The sequence below is a fragment of the Protomyctophum bolini genome (assembly GCF_963924005.1).
Source record: "Protomyctophum bolini genome assembly, chromosome: 10".
NCBI classification, from domain to species: domain Eukaryota; kingdom Metazoa; phylum Chordata; class Actinopteri; order Myctophiformes; family Myctophidae; genus Protomyctophum; species Protomyctophum bolini.
In genome coordinates, this window is record NC_137871.1 from 11,967,863 (window position 1) to 11,991,596 (window position 23,734).

General features: G+C 42.8%; 1 protein-coding gene across 1 annotated transcript in view; it reads left to right on the forward strand.

The window, feature by feature from the left end:
* The window catches only part of tenm1 (teneurin transmembrane protein 1), a gene marked incomplete at both ends in the record, with an annotated part of 354,011 nt that overhangs the window by 317,320 nt on the left and 12,957 nt on the right, over window positions 1–23,734 (forward strand). The window contains 5 exons of the mRNA XM_080773976.1: window positions 1,185–1,478; window positions 6,380–6,627; window positions 7,405–7,547; window positions 19,576–19,787; window positions 22,775–23,076. Coding sequence (XP_080630102.1) covers window positions 1,185–1,478; window positions 6,380–6,627; window positions 7,405–7,547; window positions 19,576–19,787; window positions 22,775–23,076 — 1,199 coding nt within the window. The remainder of the gene's footprint in view (window positions 1–1,184; window positions 1,479–6,379; window positions 6,628–7,404; window positions 7,548–19,575; window positions 19,788–22,774; window positions 23,077–23,734) is intronic.

The window sequence follows — 23,734 nt, forward strand, 5'->3', positions numbered from 1 at the left end:
CGTTGTCGTTCGAAAATCCAGTGCGCTGCGCAACCGGCTGTGCCGAGTGCCCGCGCTGAGCGACCCTATACCCTGAAGCTGGGGTCGTCCGGTGTGAATGCGTCACAGCTGTGGTCGTTCGTAAATAAGGCAAAATATTATGTCCATGAGTAGTCTAGCCCTATTGGAATGTATGGAATATATATGCTAAAAAGAATGCTAAAAGTAAAATTAAAAAAACGTAATACTTCTTATGGTTAATATGAGCATCAAAGCAATATTTTAAATACTTTTTATTAGCATGTGCATTCCATATATTCCATAGGGCTCGTGTAAGAATTGTATTTATTATTTACACAGCGACTGGCTATGCACGCATGATTATTTCCTATAGCTCTGCAATAAACCACCATTATATCCCTTCTGAGCGTTCACTTCACAAGAGCGCATATACTGTACACAATCGTGAAAACAGAGGCCCGCGCCGCCACTGAGATTTAACTCAACGGGTTGTGAGATATATTGGAATGATTAACTATAGTCGACGTCATATGGAGTTAACCCGGCAGGTCAAATGACTTGGAAACCTGTTGCCTGTACTTTCCCCACCCGCCCCCTCCTTTCTTCCCTGGCACACAACACGCAAACAGGATATTGCATGGGAGAGGGCCAGGTCACACTGTGTACTGGATGTAACACATTAATGAATGTGCATGTAACACATTAATGAATGGTCCCCATGCAGGTCTTGTCTCCTCGTTGTTCCATAATAGAGCGATTCGGTGTTAATCTTTATATGAAGAAGAAGGGGGGAAAAACGGGGGTTGCGCCGAATGACTCATTCATTCATCTCTAAACCAATAAATTGTCTTCAAGTCTCTCTCTCGTGTTGCACGACATTTATTACACAGCTGCAGAATGTTATTGATTGCCTCTGACTGACTCACTCTCTCTCTCTCTCTCTCTCTCTCTCTCTCTCTAACTCTCTCTCTCTGCCCCCCTCTCTCTCTGTCTCTTTGCCAAAGCATTAATGGCATAATAATAATAGTAATAATACTAATAGCAAGGGTAATAATAATAATAATAATACATAAAAAATGACATAAGTAACTGCAGTAGACAATAGTTACATTGTCCCTCATCTCTCTCTCTTTCTGTCTCTCGTGCACATGGATATTAACGCCGTGTTTCTCCGTGCGTCTCAGGCCCACAACAGGAACCTGCTGTCCATTGACTTCGACCAGAACACGCGCGTGGGGAAGATCTACGACGACCACCGCAAGTTCACGCTGCACATCCAGTACGACCGGCTGGGCCGGCCCGTGGTCTGGTCCCCCGGCAGCAAGTACACGGAGGTCAACGTCACCTACTCCGCCGGCGGCCTGCTGGCCGCCATCCACCGCGGAGAGTGGTCCGAGAGGCTGGAGTACGAGAACGAGCGGGTGGTCTCGCGAGCCTGGGTCAACGGCAAGATCTGGAGCTACACGTATGTGGACCGGGTGAGTCCGCCCGCCTGCACCTGACCTACCTGTGACAAACTGCCCACCCCTGACCCCGTGGCATGGGGGGGGGGGGGGGGGACCGTAATGAACCACTTAAACCTGTGGTTTTTCAACCTTTTTCATGTCGAGGTCCATTGTTTATCTTTTTTCCCTCTACACCGATGGTCCTCAACATAGTATATTTTAGTATATTTTAAATTGGTTATTGCGTATTGCAAGTGGGGCCCCAGAATAATTAGCAAAACACTAAGACTTTAATCGTAACGTACTGTATAACGTTATTGTTGAACAAAGTAAATTATAATCTATTCTTGGTTTTCGTAATGATATACCAATTAAAAAATGAGTTCCAAGTCACAATTAACACAATCAATGATTAAAATAAACATGCGCTGACGATGTGTATTGTAGGATTCAGAAGTCCCACCCGTCTGACCACGTGTAATTAAAGTCTTTCATGTGATCCAAGTGATCCAGAGAAGGATGAGAACCACCACTCTACAAATAGTCCTTCTGCAAGCTCTCGGCTATATTATCTGCCAAGTGTCGGTCCCAGATTAGGGAGTCAGGGACGCTATGGCTTTCATGTGGTTAAAGTTTAAATTAATAAGTGTGCGATGACGATCAGGTCTACTGTAACCTGAAGCGTGGTATCATATCTCTAAAGCTAACGTCGGATGAAATATTCATCCGGGTGTATTTTTAGTGAGCGAGCTCATTCCCGCGGTCCAAGCCCAAATGAGAGTACTGGCGTGGAGAAGGAATTCATTTAGAAATTAATAAGGCTTATGAAATATTAATGTGTTAATATTGTACCTCTCCTAATATTCAAATTAAAACCTATTTTTGCGTAACCTTTTGATTGGAATAGAGCACATAAAACTCTTGAGACATATATGACACATGAACCTTTTTTTTTCAAAGAGGGCCATATTTCAAAATGTGAAGATACCTTTAGGGCCGACTGCATCTCCTGGCAAAAGGACAAATGCATCACAATTGTATTTATTTAACTACAGTCCACTATCAATAGTCTTTTTGTTGTCAGTGTAGCCAAATGCACCGTACGTCACTCATGTGCTGCAACAAACTATAAACAATTCAGCTCTTATCTTGCACTGCATTGCTGTTATATTTATAGTCCAATGAATTGTCCTTTGTTCAAATTACAGTGTAGCAAAAAAAAAATAGAAATAGCCTATCTGCCCCAGGTTAAACATCAAAATGGCAACAGCTGGTCATAAATAAGACCTTTTAGGAAGGAAGCTGCGGCCCATAATATGAAAAGTGTCCACGGGCTATATGATTGGGCCCCGGGCCAGACTTTGGACATGACTGCATTAAGCTTTACGCGCTGTCAGTCAGAACATTGAAACCAAAATGAAACAATGTGGCTAAATAATGGAAGTAGAGCTGAAACAACTCACTGGAAAAACAGTTGGTTTGTTTCCTTTGTGTCCAGAATATGAGCTCCAGTGTTTCCTCAGCTGTGAATTATTTTCTTGGCAATAATTCTATGCATCACATTTTCCAATTAACTGAATAATGGAGAAGCGTCTTTTTTGTGTTGAAAACATTTGAAAAGGACCCCCAGAACAGAACATTACGGTAAAAAAAATAAAAAAATAATTTTACACACACACACACACACACACACGTATATGTATGTGTGTGCGTATAACAGTGGCGGTGCGTCCATAGGGGGCGCTGGTGCAACGCACCACCATGCCCACCCCCTGAATAAAACGTGAATAAGAATGACTGAGAAACTAAATCTACAGCCTGTAATTTATTTAAAATTAGCAATCCAGAAACGTTAATATTATATAATATAAGTAGCCACTAACCAAAGGCAGTGTTTAAAAGTTGTAATATGCTGCCACGTTAGTATTATGCCTCCATGAAATGTCTAATGTTATTTACGTTGTATGACGTTTCTGATTGGTTAGTGTGTGTCACGTGTTGGTGCGCGAGCGGCGATCATCTGGAGCTCTATTCTCAGCACTGAAGAGTAATGCATTGCGGTACACAGGTCTTCAATACAAACTATAGGAAGCCATTGGGTCGCGAAATATGTGCGATCCATGACGTTATTCACACCACAAAACACTTGGGGGCAGCATACACATCACAGCACAGTTTGACATAGGGTTTAACACACAGCCACAACAACATACGCTAGAAAAACGAGGGATGAGACAGATGAATGGAGCCAGGTAAACTCAATATAATAATAGTTTAATTCACTTGCATAATGGAAAAATAAGAGGAAAAATAAAACTCTGTGAAATCACTGCAGAAAACACCATTTGAGAGAAGGACACTGCAAGAAAGAGAGCTGGGTCCAGACAAACCTGATGTAATCATCACAAATGTATGTACAAAAAGTAAAAATTAAGCCATAAGGTGGCAGAGTCATGGCTTTGAGGGTTATTTTATAAGGACGTTTTGTTTATGTTTTTGTTAATGTTAAAGCCACTGTAGCAAGGTCATGTGGCTTTGAGCCATTGCACTTTTTTATGGCACTGGTCCTTCTGTCTCAGGTTTGTTTCTTTAACCCTATATGAACCTTTTGTTACATTTTGATGTATTTAATAAACCTTAGACAGGCTCCCTTAGTAGATATATTTAATAAACTTTAGACAGGCTCCCTCAGTAGATATTTAATCTATGATACCTAGTGCATGTTTTCTTGATTTTGTTATAGCGCCCTCCCTAGGACAAATGTCACCGGCCGCCACTGGCGTATAATATCATTGGCATCCGTCGGTCTGGATAGGGGTTCTTCTGCTTTTGGTGCAGCGTTCAGTGTGTCTGAGTATAGACCAATGCGGGATTCGCACTCCCCTTCCGCACTTCACACAGGGAAAGACTGATGCTGGTCTGTCTGGTTGGTTTTGGGCCTTATTATTTCGCCTCAGTCTCTTTGCCACGGCACTGCTGGGCGAGCGTTTCTTCAAACCTGGAGAGAACGTCCTCGATGATCTGTCTCTCCAAGCTGTGCGATCGGATGCTGCAGCTTCCCAGGTGTCCAGATCGATGTCCAAGGCCTTCAGGTCTCGCTCTTTGTAGCGGTATAGTTTTGGTCTGCCTACAGGACGTTTCCCCTTAGCTAGTTCTCCACAGAGGAGGAGATCCGTCCGACATCCATTCATCCTCACCACATGACCGAGCCAGCGCATGCGTCTCTGAGTGCTGTACACGGTGGGGGATAACCAGCACTGGATCTCCAGGACGGTGTTGTTTGGCACTTTGTCTTGCCAGGTGATGCCCATAATGAATGCGTCTAAGGCAGCGCATGTGAAAGGCATTGAGTTTACGCTCCTGACGAACGTGCAGCGTCCAGGACTCACTGTACATACAGGAGGAGGGTGCTCAATGTGACAGATGCTCTGTAGACCTGGATCTTATAGTTTGCTGTGTCAGCTTGCTGTTGGTCCACACACACACACACCCTGTTGGTCAGTCTGGACATGGTGGTACTGTAGCTGCCTTGCCAATGTGCTTGTTGAGCTCTTGATCAATACAGAGGGAGTCTGAGATTGTTGAGCCTTGTGGACGACCTCCAATACGTAGTTATATATTATGTGTGTGTGTGTGTGTGTGTGTGTGTGTGTGTGTGTGTGTGTGTGTGTGTGTGTGTGTGTGTGTGTGTGGTTATTTAGACAGATACTAGGTTCATTGTTTGCCTGGTATCCTTGATAGCTCTCAAATCGGAGAGGATGATGACGATGGTGAAAGCATTGGAAATTATTTGAAGAATGTGCAGCCAAATAAACAGAGACACAATCAGAGACAAAATCCAATCTTTGAGTGCACGTTGTCATGAAAAGGAGTTCTGCCGTTACACAATGAATAGTGGCGAGTCATCAGGGGAGAATGTATACCAAGGACAAAGTCACAGCGAAAAACATGTTTTTGTTATTGTACGAGTGTACAATCTGTCTGGACTGACGTGTCACAAAGCCTCATGTCGTCTGAGGTCTCAACAGCTCTGCTGCTGAGACCTCATGGTTGGATTCATGACACTTCTTTACGTTACAGTATAGGTTGTATTTGTTCTAGGCCTGTAAGGTGTGTGTGTGTGTGTGTGTGTGTGTGTGTGTGTGTTATAATTGAACAGCAGAGAGGTTTTTCTATTGGAAGTTGGCTGTGCTTTTGATTCAAGTTTAGAGGAAGCTTTCCTTACTAAACAAGTAAAAAGATCAACCATTAGTACAGGCCATTATACAACTGGGCTATACGTGTCAGCTCATTGTTTTTATATCTGGCAGCCTGGGCCATGTCCACAGGCTAGTGGTCAGAGGCTTGAGGATTATAGGGTTGTCCAAGTGTAAGGCAAAGCAGCTTGCAACATACTGCTCAATCTCCTCCATTATAGGCAGTCGGTCTATTTGGAGGAGAAGGTGCTTTTTGTACCCACGATTTACTTTCGGTGTTGGTAATATGGCTGACTGTGAAGTGACCAGTGTTGGCTGTGAATAAGTTCATGTGTTGCCTATATTCTGTGCATCTAGGGCTTGTTTGGACTCAAGCACTGAGACACGTGATGTTTCGAGTGTGTACTATATCAGAAGCAACTGAAAATATTTGTGTCCTTGATAAGGTATTTTATAAATGTGGACTCAAAGAAAGAAATCGAAATGTGTGTGTGTGTGTGTGTGTGTGTGTGTGTGTGTGTGTGTGTGTGTGTGTGTGTGTGTGTGTGTGTGTGTGTGTGTGTGTGTGTGTGTGTGTGTGTGTGTGTGTGTGTGTGTGTGTGTGTGTGTGTGTGTGTGTGTGTGTGTGTGTGTGTGTGTGTGTGTGTGTGTGTGTGTGTGTGTGTGTGTGTGTGTGTGTGTGTGCCTGCGTGCCTGCGTGCCTGCGTGCCTGCGTGCCTGCGTGCGCTGAACTTCCAGTCCATCATGCTGCTGCTGCACAGCCAGAGGCGCTACGTGTTCGAGTACGACCCGACGGACCGCCTGGTGGCCGTCACCATGCCCAGCATGGTGAGGCACACGCTGCAGTCCCTGCTGTCCATCGGCTACTACAGGAACATCTACACCCCTCCGGACAGCCAGGGGGCGGCCTTCGTCCAGGACTACAGCCTGGACGGCCGGCTGTTCAGGACGCAGTACCTGGGAACGGGACGCAGTGTCATCTACAGGTCAGAGTTTGTCCGTGCACCGGTGCATTTGCACGCACGCACGCATGCGCGCACATGTTCGCTTGATTGCAAACATGATTATTGCAAACAATTATTATTATCTCGTATGTCTCGTTCTTCTTTGGAGAGCAATGTGCGTCACACTTCTCGAGCATCCGTATGCGACCTTGAGCACATTATTGCCCTTGAGCCCTTATTGTAGCGGTCAATTTGTATTGGTGGTGGGAAGGGGGGGGGGGGTGCGGGGCGGGGGTCACGAGACATGGCCAAAGCATTTTCGGGGGTCCCCAGCCTAAAACGTTGAGAACCCCTGACATAGTTCACCCAAAAAAAATATTTATTTTCTATCAAATACACATCGCGTGAAGTCATGGATAATTATTTTTGTCACAATCCTATAAACCAGCCAATAACTTTGGTTTATATGTTATGTTCTGTGAATATGGAGTTGAACATGTATTCCTCAGATTAGAAAAGGTTAATATTGTAACGCTACAACTTATTAACTGTTCATTTGTTGTTGTATATGATCTAGACTAGAGTTCTCAAATTCTGCCCGAACCTGACCCAACCCAACCCGAGGCAACCCAAACATCTATGATATTCTGCCGGGCCGAGCCTCGAATACCATCAAAAAAAAGAAAAATCTTTATATTATATATAAAACTTTACAGTTTTTTTGGGGGGGTTTTCGGGGCCTTACATTATGCTAATTAGTCGTGTGTGTGTGTGTGTGTGTGTGTGTGTGTGTGTGTGTGTGTGTGTGTGTGCGCGCAGGTATACGGGTGCAGCGCGCCTCTCTGAGGTGGTGTATGACTCCACCCTGGTCACCTTCACATACGACGACTCGTCAGGCACCGTGAAGACCATCCACCTGACGCACAACGGCTTCATCAGCTCCATACGCTACAGACAGACAGGTATGTGCGCACGCACGCACACACACACACATTGGGGGGTTTTATTCACGCCAAATTTTACCTTGTTTTGAGAAATAATGATCCTCGTAGTGCCGTCCTGTGTGGGAAGTACTCATGATGACACACAGCTGTGTAACCACTGAAACCCTGTAACGTTGACCGGAGTTCCTCAGGGCTACATTACCCCCCCCCCCCCCGTGCATCGTCGCTGTTGGGCAGAAACCATCTCATCTCCATATCTTAACCTTTGGTGTTATTTCGTGAATCAATTCCTTACTTGACCAATGACCATATACTACATCATCACACGCAAGCGTCAAAAGCAGCAGATCCACAAGGTCGAAAAGCAACACACACACACACACACACACACACACACACACACACACACACGTTTTGGACATATGAGGTTTCTACCCGACAGAGACGACATGATACACCCGCAATAAACTATTGCTCTTACATATAGGCTATATGTCCTTCACTCTGTCACTATTGCTGTGCAGAGCAGTGGCATAATGAACCAGTCAGTGGTGGCTACACTTACACTGTTGACATTGCAAACGTACTGCATGTGGTCCAGAAAGACCACTGTACTGTCTGGAACTCTGGATGTCTCCTGTTAGAACGACACTATGGGCAGACTTCACCAGCTGGGCCTCCAGCATGGGGTTGCCTTTGAATTTGAATTACGTAATGACATGTGTGAAGAAACGGACGTTTTGATGATTAAAGGAGAATTCCATACTAGAAGGCTTTCTTACCTTTATTTGTAGTTGTTACGTCCCCACCAAAGAGGTCCAGGTGTTATTTTGTGCAAAAGTGCATTATTGGCTATTTCCCCTACCATAAGCCGTCAATGGGTTTGGGGTTTTTGTGCTAATTCGCTTATTTCCATCGAAAAAAGTAGTAAAGTGTGCCGCTTGGGATACTATTTACAGAGAGATGGAAATAAGCGAATTAGCACAACACCCCATAGCCTCATTCAATTCAATGCAATTCATTGAGGGCTTATGGTAGGGGAAATAGCCAATAATGCGCTTTTGCACAAAATAACACCTGGACCTCTTTGGTGGGGATGTAACAACTACAAATAAAGGTAAGAAAGCCTTCTAGTGTGGAATTCTCCTTTAAGTAAAGGAAGCTATAGAAACTGTTTATATACAGGAGTACTGAAATTGAGGTAAAAAAGGTATACTATTCTTACTATACGTATATGCTGCCGTTGACCTCCTGAGATTGAGTTCAGGCAGTGATTGATGACATGATAAATAGCTGAGACACATATTTCATCTGAAACTTTGGTTGGTTGTCTTTGTCTTTGCCTTTGAGATACTACTGCAGGTCCAGACCCCTCATCCTCTAAGGGGCAGTTTAACTGCATGGGCTCTTTCTCTCCTTTGCACTTGTCCTCAATCTCTTATTCTTGCAAACACATTGGGTAAATGTGCAAAGTGGTATTTGCACACAAGAGATTCAGAATTATTGGAGCAATGTCAGCAAACACCAAACGCTTCCATTTTGTTTGACCCACATGATTTACTTAATTGTGTTGTTTGTCGTTTGTATGGAATTGTGTTACTGGTTTTGCACACACACAAAATCAGCTTAACGTTTGGATATTTTGTGTAAGCAATGAGAAATTGCTATGTGTTTTGCAAAAAATGTTTCGGTCATGCATGGTCATGATTTTGTGGACCACACTTTCAATGAATTAGCGAGAAAATCGCCTAGTTTCAAATGGTAAAATCCTATATTGTTTGAAGTTATACTAAAAATTATCCCATGCTGTTGTCATTTCTAGGCGTGGTACCAGATTTACAGATTTAGGTCACATTCTCACCTAATACTTCGGTAGACTCGATGTGAATGGGCGGAGAAGTTGGGTTTCTTGCATATTTAATTTGCTGCGGTTTGCCTTCACACTGCGCAGCAATTGGAAACGCAGCAGGGACCTTATCAATGTGTTCAATTCATACACTATAGCCTGCCATACACAGTGAAACCTATGGTGTTAAAATTATACTCATAACGTGCATGTGTCGTGCCGTCAGGGACTGGACCTCTCTCTCTCTCTCTCTCTCTCTTTCTCAGCGCACAGAGACAGACAAAGTCCCCACACAGTGACAGAACTCCATGTTTACGGCACGCACAGACAGACAGAATATTCTGTAGGCTATACAATTACACTGCAGTGTTTTTATGTGTTTCCTTAGGCAATTGATTAATGTACTCGTCCTCATTTCGACCAGGGCTTCGGTCTCCTCTTTCGACCACGTCTATCCACGGTAACGGGACATCTTTGTGCTGCGTAAAATATGCCTTCTCCGTCTCCAACTGTGTTCAGCTCCTCCTTTAGCGCCATTGTTTGCTTCATTTCCTTTATTTGCTGCGGATTGCATTCACACCTGCACCGAATCGTAATCAAGTGCGATTGGAAGTGAAACCTCCGTTTTTGGTCGGAGTAGAATGCGGTTCTTTGATGCGCATTAGGATTCGAATAAGGCTTCACACCTGCCAAACGAAGTGCACTTTCCGACAATGTGCAGCAGGATTCGTTTTAATCGCAGTAAAGCTTTCTGGTGTGAAGGTCACCTTAGAGACTTCTCGCCATTACCCGAGATTGTTTCTGTCTTTAGCAAATGTGTTTTTATTGATTGAATACTTAATGTAAATATCATAAAGGTAGAGTAATCGACTGTGCCTGAAGAATGCAAACTGACTATGAAAAGTGTACTGGTCAAGTAATCAATTTGCAGGTGTGGGGTTGCCATGGCAATCAATTGGCTGAGGCAAAGGCTGGGAATTGCACGGGTGAGGGGCCTTAGGCCATTAGAGCCAGAGCAGAGCCTTTTGTGGTGGTTCTGGAGAACCGTGGGTCCGACTGACTCGATACCGGGCACTGCACTCCCTGTGGGGGTGTGGAATGCGTGTGCCGAATGTGAAGTCGGTGGGTCAAACGGTTGTCGAGTTACAGTACGTGCCTTACAACCGTACACACGCGCACACACGTACGTACGCAGAGACGTGGCGCATTTATAGTAGGATATCTTCAACCAACTTCAAATTCCGTTTGAAGGGAAATTCAAATCTACCTCCCCTTGTTTGTACACAGTGTATACAGCAGTAGATCTCTGCCTACCTCACTATTGAACTTACTAAATGCCTCAGTGTTGAAACACTCAAAGAGTATTGAAAGTTGCTAATGTAATTCACTCTTGCAAGAACTGTGTTGCCATTTATTTATTACTTAAAAATCACTCTACTAAATGTTGGAAAAATTGGTATGCATTGACATTTGAAATTTCCTGTCGGAAACCGCATTTGTAATATCATTATTATACATTTCAAGAGGTTATCAATTTATGCGTATGCTGGGCTGAATACGAAATATACCCTCGGAAGGCAGAAACAGACTGCACTAGTGAAAAGTATAAAAATGTGTCTATAAACGTGTATGGTAAAAAATTCCACCATAATTCGAAGCAATTAAAGCAGGATTTGAATCCAGTTTCGCTAATAGAGCCTGCCTGTGTGCTCGGGGGATAAATTGAATCTTGGCCATCTGTATGGTAAAATCCGTGTCAAATCCTGTGTTTAGGTGAGACATGACCTTACACGATCAAAATGTCTCAAAAGAAGAGCAGGGATACAAAATATAATTAAGTTAGGCTATATTGTATTAACATACCATACAGATTGGACAAAATTACATTTTAGTCATTTAGAAAAAGTCACATAGTGAGGCTTTAACAAAAAATGGAAAGCCGGAAATAATTGTATTTCACTTTGTGTCCGAAGCAACATTTCTAGTTTTTGTATAGTTATATATTTTTTTAATTGTCAAATCCAACTCGTTGTCTCCACCAGGCCTAAGTCATGGCCGAGACTATGTTTTGCACCCAGTCCGGGTGCAGATCGGCCTGTAATAGCGACACCAGGAGGCAGACTTTTGCAAAACGTACAAAAGAAATATTACTCCAACTAATTTTGTCCAAACATCGCGCAAATCGGTACACAGTATCTCTATAGTCATGTGATCAAAACGGATCTATGAGAATGTCCTATTTCATCCTGCACGCGCACCCACTAGGCCTATTATAGCGCCACCAGCAGGCCGATCTTTTGCAAAACACATGTTTTTCAATTTTAAAGTTTTTATTGAGCATAGAATGGGGTTATGGACAGGCAAAAATGCAGTACATAGGTTATGCTTAATTTTCTATTTTTACATACAAATACATATACAGAGAACAGACAGGAAACAGGACAGTTCTGATATTACATGGACAGAATTGTTTTTGAGTTGGTTTGAGTGGTCACAAAACTGAAACTGAAACAAAACAAAAATTAGACTAAACAAAACGAGAGACAAGACGAATAGCAACCCCCCACCCTCCCACTTGGAACTTTGACACCTTTTTCTATCATTGTATACATTTTTTTTTAAATAGTAGTAATAGCCAGCAAGGATTTCATGAGCATAAGAGAAGAGAAGAGAAGAGAGATATGAGAAGTAGAAAAGAGAGAAAGATATAGACGGAAGTATAAGGAGTGGGGTTGGTGTGCGGAGTAGGAGGGGAACATCATGGTTTATAACCATTAGTCTATGGGGTGTTCAGCAGACTTGAGAGATTCTCTAGGTTATTCTCGGACCCCAGGAGGAGGTGAATCCTCCTGGAGAGCAACGTAGATCGAATTTCATTTTTTCGAGATTCAGGAATAACATGGTATCTTTCAGCCAATGGTCTGGTTTAGGGGGGAGTGGAGATTTCCAGTCTAGGAGGATTCTCCTTCGAGCGAGTAATGATAGAAAGGCTATACATACAGTTATGAACCTTTTTGTTACACTTAATGTTTTTTGGAAGTACTCCAAAGATTGCCACTTCAGGACAGGGGAGTAAGGATATACTAAACATTTCTGATAAGGATCGAAATATAACAGTCCAGTATTGTATTAATTGGGAGCATGACCAGAACATGTGTGTTAAGTTAGCTGGGGATATGTGGCATCTATCACACTTGTCGTCAACACTGGTATACCTGTACATTCTAGCTATAGTTTAGCTTTGCAGTAATGAGAGCGGTGCAGAACTTTAAGTTGGATTAGGTTTAGCCTAGCACATGAGGTACTACTATTTACCTGAGTGAGGGCGTTACTCCACGTCTCATCTGTTATGATTTCACCTAGTTCCTCTTCCCAGCCTGATTTGGTTGTGTTAAGAGAGGTGGTCCTTAAGTTAGAAATAATGTTATAAATATAAGACAGAAGGCCTTTTACTTGCAACGGGGCATCTAAGATGGATTCAGTTTCACATGTCCGGTACACATTATCTCTATAGAGCGTCGCAGTCCCGCCCCCTCGAGAGACCCGGGGAAAAAAATCCCTGTTCATTTTCCTCATAGACTTTTCAAAGAGTATTTATTTAACGGCAGGTTACAACACTTCACTTGTTTTTTCTTCTTTGTAATTATTTGTTTGGTCCAAAATATTGTGTTTGTTGTCACGATTTGTCACGACTCGAGTTGGCTTCGTACGACGCTTAAAAGGTCGTTAAATAAATACTTTTTGAAATGTCTATGGGAAAAATACATTGGGAATTATTTCCTGGGCCTGGCGTCGTCATGAAAGGGGGCGGGACTGCGACACTCTATAGTCATATGATCAAGACGGATCTATCATATTTTTCCTATTCCATCCTGATTGGCAAATTTCAATCATTGCTATATATATATATATGGGCGGCTGTGGCTCAGGAGGTAGAGCAGGTCGTCCAATGTTCCCTGGGTCGGCGGTTCGAATCCCGGCTCCTCCTGGCCACATGTGGAAGTGTCCTTGGGCAAGACACTGAACCCTACATTTCCTCCAATGAGTCGGTCGGTGTGAGCTCGCCGCCATTGGTGTGTGAATGTGGGAAGTGAGGACGCTGGCGTCGACTGTTCGCCGCTTCACCTCCCAATGTATGAATGAAACAACCATTGTAAAGCGCTATGAGCACTTGGAAAAGCGCTATAAAAATGCAATTCATAAAATAAAAAATGCAATTCATTATTGCTGGCCCACAATATCCTACCTGACCTGGCATAGTTATGTGCTCCGAGGAGCACTTTTTCTAGTTCCATTTCAGTTACCAGTATTCTTCTTTAAAATATATATATATATTTTTTCATTTAATAATAACATTGATGCAAACAATGGCATTATGTGTTGGAAAACCTGATAGAGGTTGTGTAGTAGGAAAGATGCACACAGATAGTGTGTACGGTAAAATCTATACCTATACTGTTTGCTCACTTTGATAGTTGACTAAAACTGACGCACGCACACACACGCGCACACACACACACACACACACACAGTAAGAAATCAAGTAAGAAATATGGACAAACACAGAATATTGAAATTGAAGCATCACTGCCTTGCTTTGATAAGAATGCATCGCCGCCCGCCACACAATATATACTATAAGGCTGCAGTCAGACTTTCTTTGCGAAGGAGTGCACCGTAGAGTCAGTGGTTTGGGTTTGAGTCAGCAGAGCAGTCCGTTAGATCAGACAATGTTCAGGTATGAAGAGAGCTCAGCTTCGGAGGTTGCGTGTGTGTGCGTGTGCGTGTGCGTGTGCGTGTGCGTGTGCGTGTGCGTGTGTGTGTGTGTGTGTGTGTGTGTGTGTGTGTGTGTGTGTGTGTATCGTGGTGGGAAGAATGCTCTCAGGCAAGTTCCGTTTTGCTCTCTTTTGTTCATTGTGCCGCTGTTGTTCATGTATATGACCGTGTGCCTATACTCACACATTTCATACATAATTGATATCTGCTGCTAAGTGGCGTCTCGCACTATCACAAGAGACTGAGATACTCTCTGCCTTATAGTTTATTTGTATTTTTACTCACCTTATGCATATTTGATAGTGTCGCTTTGTTATTTGACACTTTATTTTGTCTCGTGGTTATCTGTTTTGTAACTGGTGGGAGCTTGTACCTAAACTACAATGTGGCATTAAACTTTAAGCTTAATTTCATTTTATTTGATGATATGAAATGAAATGCGATTTACGCGTCCGGGGTGGTTTACTAGTTCACACCAACTGGTGGTTTTCATATAAGCGTTAGTAAATGGATGACTGGTGACAAACAGTCAATCACCGCCATAATAATTATAGTTCAGATTCAGAAGATGAAAATAAATGTTGAAAATGTGTCATTCAGATTTAGCATTTTAGCATGCCTCTTTAGAAATACATGGCAGGAAGGTGCTGACAGCACAACATACGCTTGCAGTGGACACGAGACGTGTGACTTTTTTTTATTTATTTTTTGGCCTCAAAACCTGAACATTTAGTAGATATTCTGTGGTCTGGGGTTTTCGGATTAATTAGGCTCAAAATCTGGTCCACAGGCAAACTGATTTGCCTTTGGACCGTGATGTCATCAGAATCGATAGATCCAGATCTGGATCTATCCATTTAGGAAAGTGCATTTCAAACCATGAAAAGTATAACACGTTGATTATATGCAGTGAAATAATGTGGAATAATAATTTAAAAAAAAAAGTGGAATCATAATAAACATTTACCGTCTTTTATGTCGTCATCTTAGATGGGCGTCCGACATGAAAATGTTTCAGAAATACTGGCTTACATTATGTGGACATAAAGAGGAATTTAAAATGTGCGTGTGTAGGCACTATGAGTCATTTAGAAACTCACCCGGAGCTGTGAATTACAGTACAAACCAATGAATCTGACCATCAGCTTGCCATCTGATATGGAGAATTAATTAGAAACACAATAGGCTTCATAACGTGGAAACCCACTGAGTATTAGCTGGTAATAGTGTGGCCAGCAGCGCCCCCTATGGGGCCCCCGGGGGACCCTGGAGATTGGCTTTGTTAATACAGAGCCGCATTCCCTGCACTTTCCACAAGGCCTTGCACAGCGTCTGTTGCTGCGTTCTGATTGGCTCTTGATAGTCAGGTGCTGCTAATCTCTCAAATTATTTTTGAGAGATTAGCAGCACGTGCACACAAGCGCTTGCATTTGAGCGTGCGTGCGTCATTATATGTGTGGGTGTGTGCATTCTTGATTATTAGTGTGAGTGTAGCTGAGAGTGTGTGCATGTGCGTGTGTGAGCGTTTGCGTGTGTGTGTGTTTTGGTTGTGTGTAGGGTGGGTGTGAGTGTGCATGTGTGCGTTTATGATTATCTGGGTGCTTTGTGTGTGTGTGTGTGTGTGTGTGTGTGTGTGTGTGTGTGTGTGTGTGTGTGTGTGTGTGTGTGTGTGTGTGTGTGTGTGTGTGTGTGTGTGTGTGTGTGTGTGTGTGCATGTGCGTGCGTGTATGCGTGTTCGTGTGTGTGTGTGTGTGTGTGTTATCACTTTGCCCTCACTCTGAATGGACTCTCACCCTTTCTTTAACTGATCTCATTTCAGCAGAACAAACAGAGGCTCGGAGGGGAGAGATAGCGGTAATTGTCCCTGGAGAGGAGAGACCACTGTGTGAGGGAGAAAAGGGGAATGGTGGGGGGAGGGGGGGGGGTGGGGGTTGACAGCTGGGAGAAGAGGGGGGAGGGGGGGGGGGGACCTGCAAATGTGAGACGTGAGGGGACTGCACCTCACCAGTCATATCATTCTGAGGCCCTTAATTGTTGTTCCACGAGAGCTCACTAATTCAGATTTCCATCAAGGTAGCTGTATGTATGTATGTATGTATGTATGTATGAATTCATTCATTCTTCCGCCACTGTCACGGTCTTTTTTTAGTGCATACTCTTATTTTTAGGACGAACTGGTCCCGTGCCGTGAACAGGAAGTAAACAACGACTGTGTAAAGGTCTGCGCAATTTTATTTTAATTAATGCACCTGAAAATGTTGTAACCGCGATCATGGCTTTAGTTATGGGCTGGTGTATGAAGCTTGTTTTGATCAATGCAATCTGGCAAAAGAATCCGAGATATATTATGCATTTAAAAAAATAATCTGTTTACATTGTAAGTGGATGGAGGCAGACTTTTCTTCACTTCCGGTTCATTTCCGGTTTCATCGATCGCCACGTGATGTAAATGTACGTCGTCGGTGCTTTGGCGGGAGCAGAGAGTAATTCAATTAGATTAGCAATTGTGAAATTGAGCAAAAGTAGAAAAAAAGGTTAGTGGTTCCCTATGGAGACACAAAGGAGACTCTTTGAGTCTCTATAGGGAACCACTGCTGGTCATCAGAATCATCACATATTGGCTTAGGAATGCGACAAAAAACATATCCATGAATTCAAGTCTCCATGGATAATAATAATAGTAATCGATAGGAAAAAAAGTTATTTTTTGGGTGAAGTGAACTATCCATTTCTATGTCTCCATTATAGATATGCTCTATATTCGAGTTGGTCTTTAAAAGAACGGTGGATCAGAGTTATACAATCCTGAACAATGTATCAACTGTACTGTAGTGTAAACTGTAAACAATACGCTCATGCACCAACAGAACAGACACAGTCTTATTATTTATTTTTTCGACAATTGTGAGCAAAATATGTTTGATTTGTTTTTCCTGTCTTTTTAGTTGTTCTTTAGTTTGAATGTTGAAGAAGTTGTTTTTAAACAGCAATGCTTTTTATGGAATTTGGAGACGCTTGGAGGCGGAGAAATTGTATCTATGTGAAGGAAGTTAAAGGACCTATAACATCAAATTCAACTTTTTCAATTTCCTTTGTGTTTTTGGGGCTCCCATATGTGTTTTCTATCCCCACAAATAACCAATTTTGAACAATCAGGCTTTCATATCATATGGGTCATATCATTGCTCTGAGGAACAGCTCAACTGATTTTGTCCTCATCGTGATGTCATCAATGTCACCCTACTTTGTATAATTCCTCCTTCAGTCTTGCATTTCCACTTTGTTTACAATGTCCACCATTGTTGATTTTCTGAACTGGTATGGAATGGAAACGAGCCTGGTTTTATCTAGCATCAGTATTATAATCAAATATTAAATATTCTGCATATCAGCACCCCCACTGGTACTGCAGCTAAAACGGCTTTCAAAGTCCAGAAAGAAATGACAAGGACTGTTATATCGGAGCGGTGATTGAGGCTCAAACCATGAGAAATAACTTTGAGGGACATAGCCAATATGATATTAAAAGCAGTTTTAAAATGCATGTTATTTGCGCTTTAAGGAACACATTAACATGTACAGTTTCTATTGTCTAGGAGTTTCCATCACCACCCACGCAATATCTCTGCACATTTCTGTAAATGGTGGAACTATGGATCTGTCAAAGGTTCTCCATGGAACTGCAAAGTGTTCTGTATAATATCTTTACATGGCTCAACACCTTACAAGGATTTATTTGGCCCTGGAAAAAGACAGAAACGACTATTTCAAATCTTTATGAAGACCAACGTAGTTCTTTTTATGGAAACAAATGGCTCCAAATGTGTCTTTGATTAGGGCGTACATAGAACATTAGGACCATGGGAGCCATATCGAATCATTCTCGTTTCCTTGTGGATCCTACCCCGCAAGAGTTTTCTAAGTGTGAGTGCCTGTGGTTTCTCCTATTAGCCCCGGGTTACAGAATCAACATTTCATCAGGAAAAATAAAAAGGGAATATGCATACGCTGATGCGGCTCCTTTCACAGTCTCCGGAGCGCAACACTCACTCATGTTAATAGCAATCGGAGTCATCTCAAATAGCAATATAATGGTGTTTCATTAGTGCCTCAATTTCCTAATGGTGGTAGAGGTGTACTGGGTGGCAGCGGAGGTGACGAATGGTGTTGTTAAAGTTGATGTGCTGACATTAACCCTTTCTGAACGGGAACCCATTTTGGTGTTAGCATCATGTTATGCTTTAGCTATTGACAAATAGCAGATCTACAAGCTCATAGCGCGCCACTCGGTGGCGCGCTATGAGCTTGTAGATCTGCTATTTTTTGAGAAATCGAAGAACGACTGACATTTTTATAATCTGATCTCGGGTCAGAATGGGTTAATCAGACCAGTGTGTGTCCAGTGGAAACCTCATATGAATCTGATCTCAGGTCAGAATGGGTTAAGGAGCACGTTGGCCCATCATGGCTATTGTCTTTAGATTTCATTATGTCTCCATATTAAAGGTCAACGCGGGGAAACGCCATCGAGGTGTGTACAGGGCCAGTTGAGATCGAATGGATGCCTGCTGTGTGTGTCCGTGTTAATGATGTTGAATTAGGCCTTGATTTGATTTAATTAGCTGCGTATCGCTGGTGTAATGGCCAACTGGGGGCCGAAAGTGTGTGTGTGTGTGTGTGTGTGTGTGTGTGTGTGTCTAGCAGAGATGTAATGGCCAACTGGGAGTAGTGTGCGTGTGTGTGCGCGTGTGTGTGCGTGTGTGTGCGACGCGTGCGTGTGTGTGCATGCACGCATGTCTGCATGTTTCCATCCATGCTTGTACTGTACAGGTCTGTGGCGTGTTCAAGTTCTATGGACACATCTCGTGTACAAATCTCCCAGTATGGAAAATAAATAATATCGGGATGCCGATGTTGCCTGCAGAATAATGAACTGCTACTTTTGATGCTTTTGTGTTTTGCTGTAGTTGTATATGAAGTAGAGCGTTAATATACAAACAAAACACACACACACACACGCACGCACGCACGCATGCGCACACACACAATGTTACATTTTTTAAAGATAAGAGATGTTCACCAGACGCCAACGATATGCATGTTTAACCCATTTAGGATTGAGAACAGGATTCTAAAAAATGTCTTCAAAATCACGAGAGTTTTCTGAAAAACCTATGTTTCAAATCAGTGGTTCTCAAACTATTTCATGTCAAGGACCCCAAAAATGATATATTTGGACACCGACAAAATATGTTGTTCCAGGGACCCCCCCCCCCATAAGCAAAGATTTGAATTAAAAAACGTTTGCTGTGAAAGAACATAATTATACTTATACACGTTTTCACGATTTTTTTTAAAGCACCAAAAAAACACCAAAAGGAGTTCCCATCTTAAACCACGGCGGTCAATCTGTGCACCCCACAGGTCCTCTGACGAGTCGGCAGATCTTCCGCTTCAGCGAGGAGGGTCTGGTCAACGCCCGGTTCGACTACAGCTACAACAACTTCCGGGTGACCAGCATGCAGGCGGTCATCAACGAGACGCCGCTGCCCATCGACCTGTACCGCTACGTGGACGTGTCGGGACGCGTGGAGCAGTTCGGGAAGTTCAGCGTCATCTTCTACGACCTCAACCAGGTAAACCGTTTTATGGTTCCTTTTTTTCAACAAGGCCAAGGTTCATGTTTACTACTATAGAGAAAGTCAAACGAGTGTTAAACTTTTCTCATTTGCTGCGTTGTTTTTGTTTTAGCTATTTTTGATGCAGGGGCATTCGAACAAGTGGCTAAATATGTATTTTTTTTACACATTTCTACTGCGATTTATTTATTATTATTTACTGTAGTCCTACTACACTCCAGGAACGTACATCTGGCCACAAAAAGATCACAGGATCAATTGAATGTGAAGGGGGAGAGAGGTGCAGGGCCGGATGAAACAATCCTGAGGGCCCCTGTTTAGGGCGGTTTTTATGCCGCTATATTGGCCTATTCCCGGTCGCAACAAACACGTTATTTGTAACAATACAAAAGAAAAAAAGAAGCGCTACGTGGGTCCTTTATGTAGAGAAAACTATAGACGGGTGCTCTTTGGAGAGGGTTTCATATGAAAAGTTCTATACCTTGAGTCAATGTCACTGTGGAAGGAGATATAAGGTGGCAAACTTAAAAGAGTGAAAAGTGAAAAAAATCCTTTATTTCATTTTAAAAAGGGTTACAAACTCGACCAACGTGTTTCGTTAAACACATTATTTGTATTTGACCCACATAAGTAAGCAAATGCGTAAGAGAATTCGCCAGTGTATATTTCAGTGTTTTTTTTACCTTGTTTTTGTCGAGCCACCTATTTATGCAGAATGAAAACAAAGCAATGCTGGATGATTGATTGAAGAATTGCAGTACAATTCAAGCCCAACTCAGTACAAAGACTGTTAACTGTGAGTGGACGACCCAATACAATACAGCATTATACACTTGTTTACAAGAGGGTCCACCTTGTTCAAATTCATCAAAACATTTAGAGACGTACAAATATACACTTCTAAAAAGCCAAAGAGCAGAACGGGAATTCATCATAAAGGAGGTAAAAAGGGAAAAGAAACATATACAGTGAGGGGAAAAGGGGTGGGGGGGGTGATGGGGGCGATGTATGTCTTTTATTACACCAGAATCACCTCTCCACTCACCTTGAACAACAGCCAATCTAGCACATTGTTGCTGCTTCACACACAACTGAACTTTTCAGCTGCCCTTCTCACCGACAATAAAACACTCATCTTTTTAGACACCATTTATTTCATTCGGATTAGCAGGGAAACTTTCTGCGGAAAAAAAAGATTCATCAATGGATTTGTCATCTAGGAGGGTTATACAAATTGAGACCTCATGTAAATCGCAAAAATGCGGGGAGAATTCATGAGAGCCCCAAATCCATATGGCCACCATCAAAATCCTGTTAAGGCAAAATGACCTAAAATTCATTCTGCTTTCAGTAGCATGTGACGTGTCAAACTAGGGGGGTTTTCATGATTCTGAAACCATTCCAGGCATTAGTTTTGCACAAAAAACACTCCTTGGGCTAAAAACAGCCATAGCCTTCATCACAAATGTGATGAGGTCAGCACATTTGAGCACATTTGGGCAAGTGGCTATGGCCAAAGCTGTGTTTTTTGTGCTAAACTAATGCTTGGAATGGATTCAGAATCATGAAAACCCCCTAGTTTGAAACGTCACATGCTACTGAAAGAATGCATTTTAGGTCATTTTGACTTATTGTGCCATAACATTCCCACCTATTATTTTATTAGAATCCTTTTTTTTACATACGGTAAATTGATTGGTTTGATTACTGTTAATGTTGTCGCTTCGGGATACTTTGGTTTTGGCTTTGAGTGTTGTTTGGCTTTGTTGTGGTTTTGTGGTTTGCTGTGGCTTTCCAATTATCCCTGACCCTGATGTACAGTACATCAAGTGGGCGTGTCCAATGTACCTGTCACTCAACTCGCAGCTGGAGAGCTCTGAGACGAAGCAGAACATAGTCAGTCTGAACAGGCGCATTTTAAAGTAAAGCCAGCACGCAATAAATGTCTTTTCTCATGGTTTATTACCTCTGACGAACAGACGCGTTCCGGCCAGTTGGGCCTTCCTCAGCGCTGTGGTCAAAGGCCCATCTTAAACCATGTGAAACGGACATGTATTGTCTTTACATTTAGCATTTTGAGCCTTGCACCTTTAAGTATACTCTTTGCGGGTTGTCGGCTTTAGGCAGTATTTATTCCTCTCAGTACATTTTAAAGTCTATATTATGTGCTGCTTTAGTACTCTTGACACTCGTTGCGTCTCCGCCACGTGCGTCAAAAAACGAACCGGGGCAATTTGAATGCAGTCACGCAACGCAACGCGGGCAGTGGAGCCACCTTTCATTGATTAAAAAGGGAACATTCCCTGACGGTGACGGAGACGCGACGCTGACGCGCCCGGTGGAGCCCCGGTGTTACACTGTATCTAATCCACCAATCCTTCTTAAACCTGTGTTATGAATACCAGTATGGGCTGGAATGGGTCCTTGACTCCTTGTACTGTATAACCCATTATTATAATATGTTATATGCTGGCTGCTATAATATAGCTTTTACATGATGTAAGTGTTTATAGCGGACCACAATGACAATTAGCCATAGGGCTTTCGTGTGCTTTAATACTCTACTACCTTTGTGTATGTTGGAAGTGCTATTGTTTTCTTTCCTTTATCACCAAAATCAATCAATCGCTGTGCGTGTTGCCAAGTCTGCTTTTTGACTGACTTTGATTGATTGAGTGATTTTGATCTTGTTTATTACTTTTCATTCTTCCTATAATGTCGTTTTAAATCGGTGACATTTTCATGTCAACGATCTCAAATGAATGTATTGATGTATTTGTCCACAGCCTTTGTCACAGGAACTTTTCACACGCACATTTGTGTATTTAAAAAGACAAAGAGAATTGCCCATTGTCGAACCCCGACCTCCCAGTTTCAGGGCGGACACTCTAACAACAAGGCCACTGAGCTGGTGAAGCACACCAAGGTGTTCAACTCTGCGCGTGTGTGTGTGTGTGTGTGTGTGTGTGCGTGCGTGTGTGCAGGTGATCACCACCCACCTGATGAAGCACACCAAGGTGTTCAACTCCTACGGCCAGGTGGTGGAGGTGCAGTACGAGATCCTCAAGTCCATCGCCTACTGGATGACGGTGCAGTATGACGCGGCGGGGCGCACCACCACCTGCGACATCCGCGTGGGCGTGGACAGCAACGTGACGCGCTACACCTACGAGTACGACGCCGACAGCCAGCTGCAGAGCGCCTCCGTCAACGAGCGGCCGCAGTGGCGCTACAGCTACGACCTCAACGGCAACATCAACCTGCTCAGCCACGGGACCAGCGCCAGGTACGGCCAGCCAGTGGTGGAATACCGTTGCTGCTGTCGGGCAGAAACCTCTTATCTATCCATCTATCTATCTATCTATCTATCTATCTATCTATCTATCTATCTATCTATCTATCTATCTATCTATCTATCTATATTATTTTTTTGTATTTCGTGAATTAATGACTTGACATACATACACTGTCACACAAAAGCGCCGGATGATGGGCTATTTTAAAATAGGTCTTGGTGATTACATTCATTCCTAATTATATTTGTGTATAGGTTTGGTGGTTAAAACTTCAAAATTCATAAACTTCCACGAAAATACATAATTGAGTATAGCCTAACTTTAATGTAAGCAAATTATAAATCCAGTCCACGGATATTTAAAAAAGCTGTTGAGTTAATTCGCTTTGCACATGAAATAATAACACTGTGAAATATGTTTTTAATTTGGTCGAACGGAAAATTCCAAATCCCTAACCATACTAGATCCTTGAAGGCAATTAACACACAAAACGCCCGGGGGTATTTGTAATCATTAAATCAGGACCCCCAGCGATTTGTTTCTTCAGGACATATTTCAAGGTGGCTCCGCACCATTTTGGGAAGTAGCTGAAGTAGCAACATGTAGCCAAAACACTGCCCTCCGTAAAGTTTACTTATTACTAGTTAC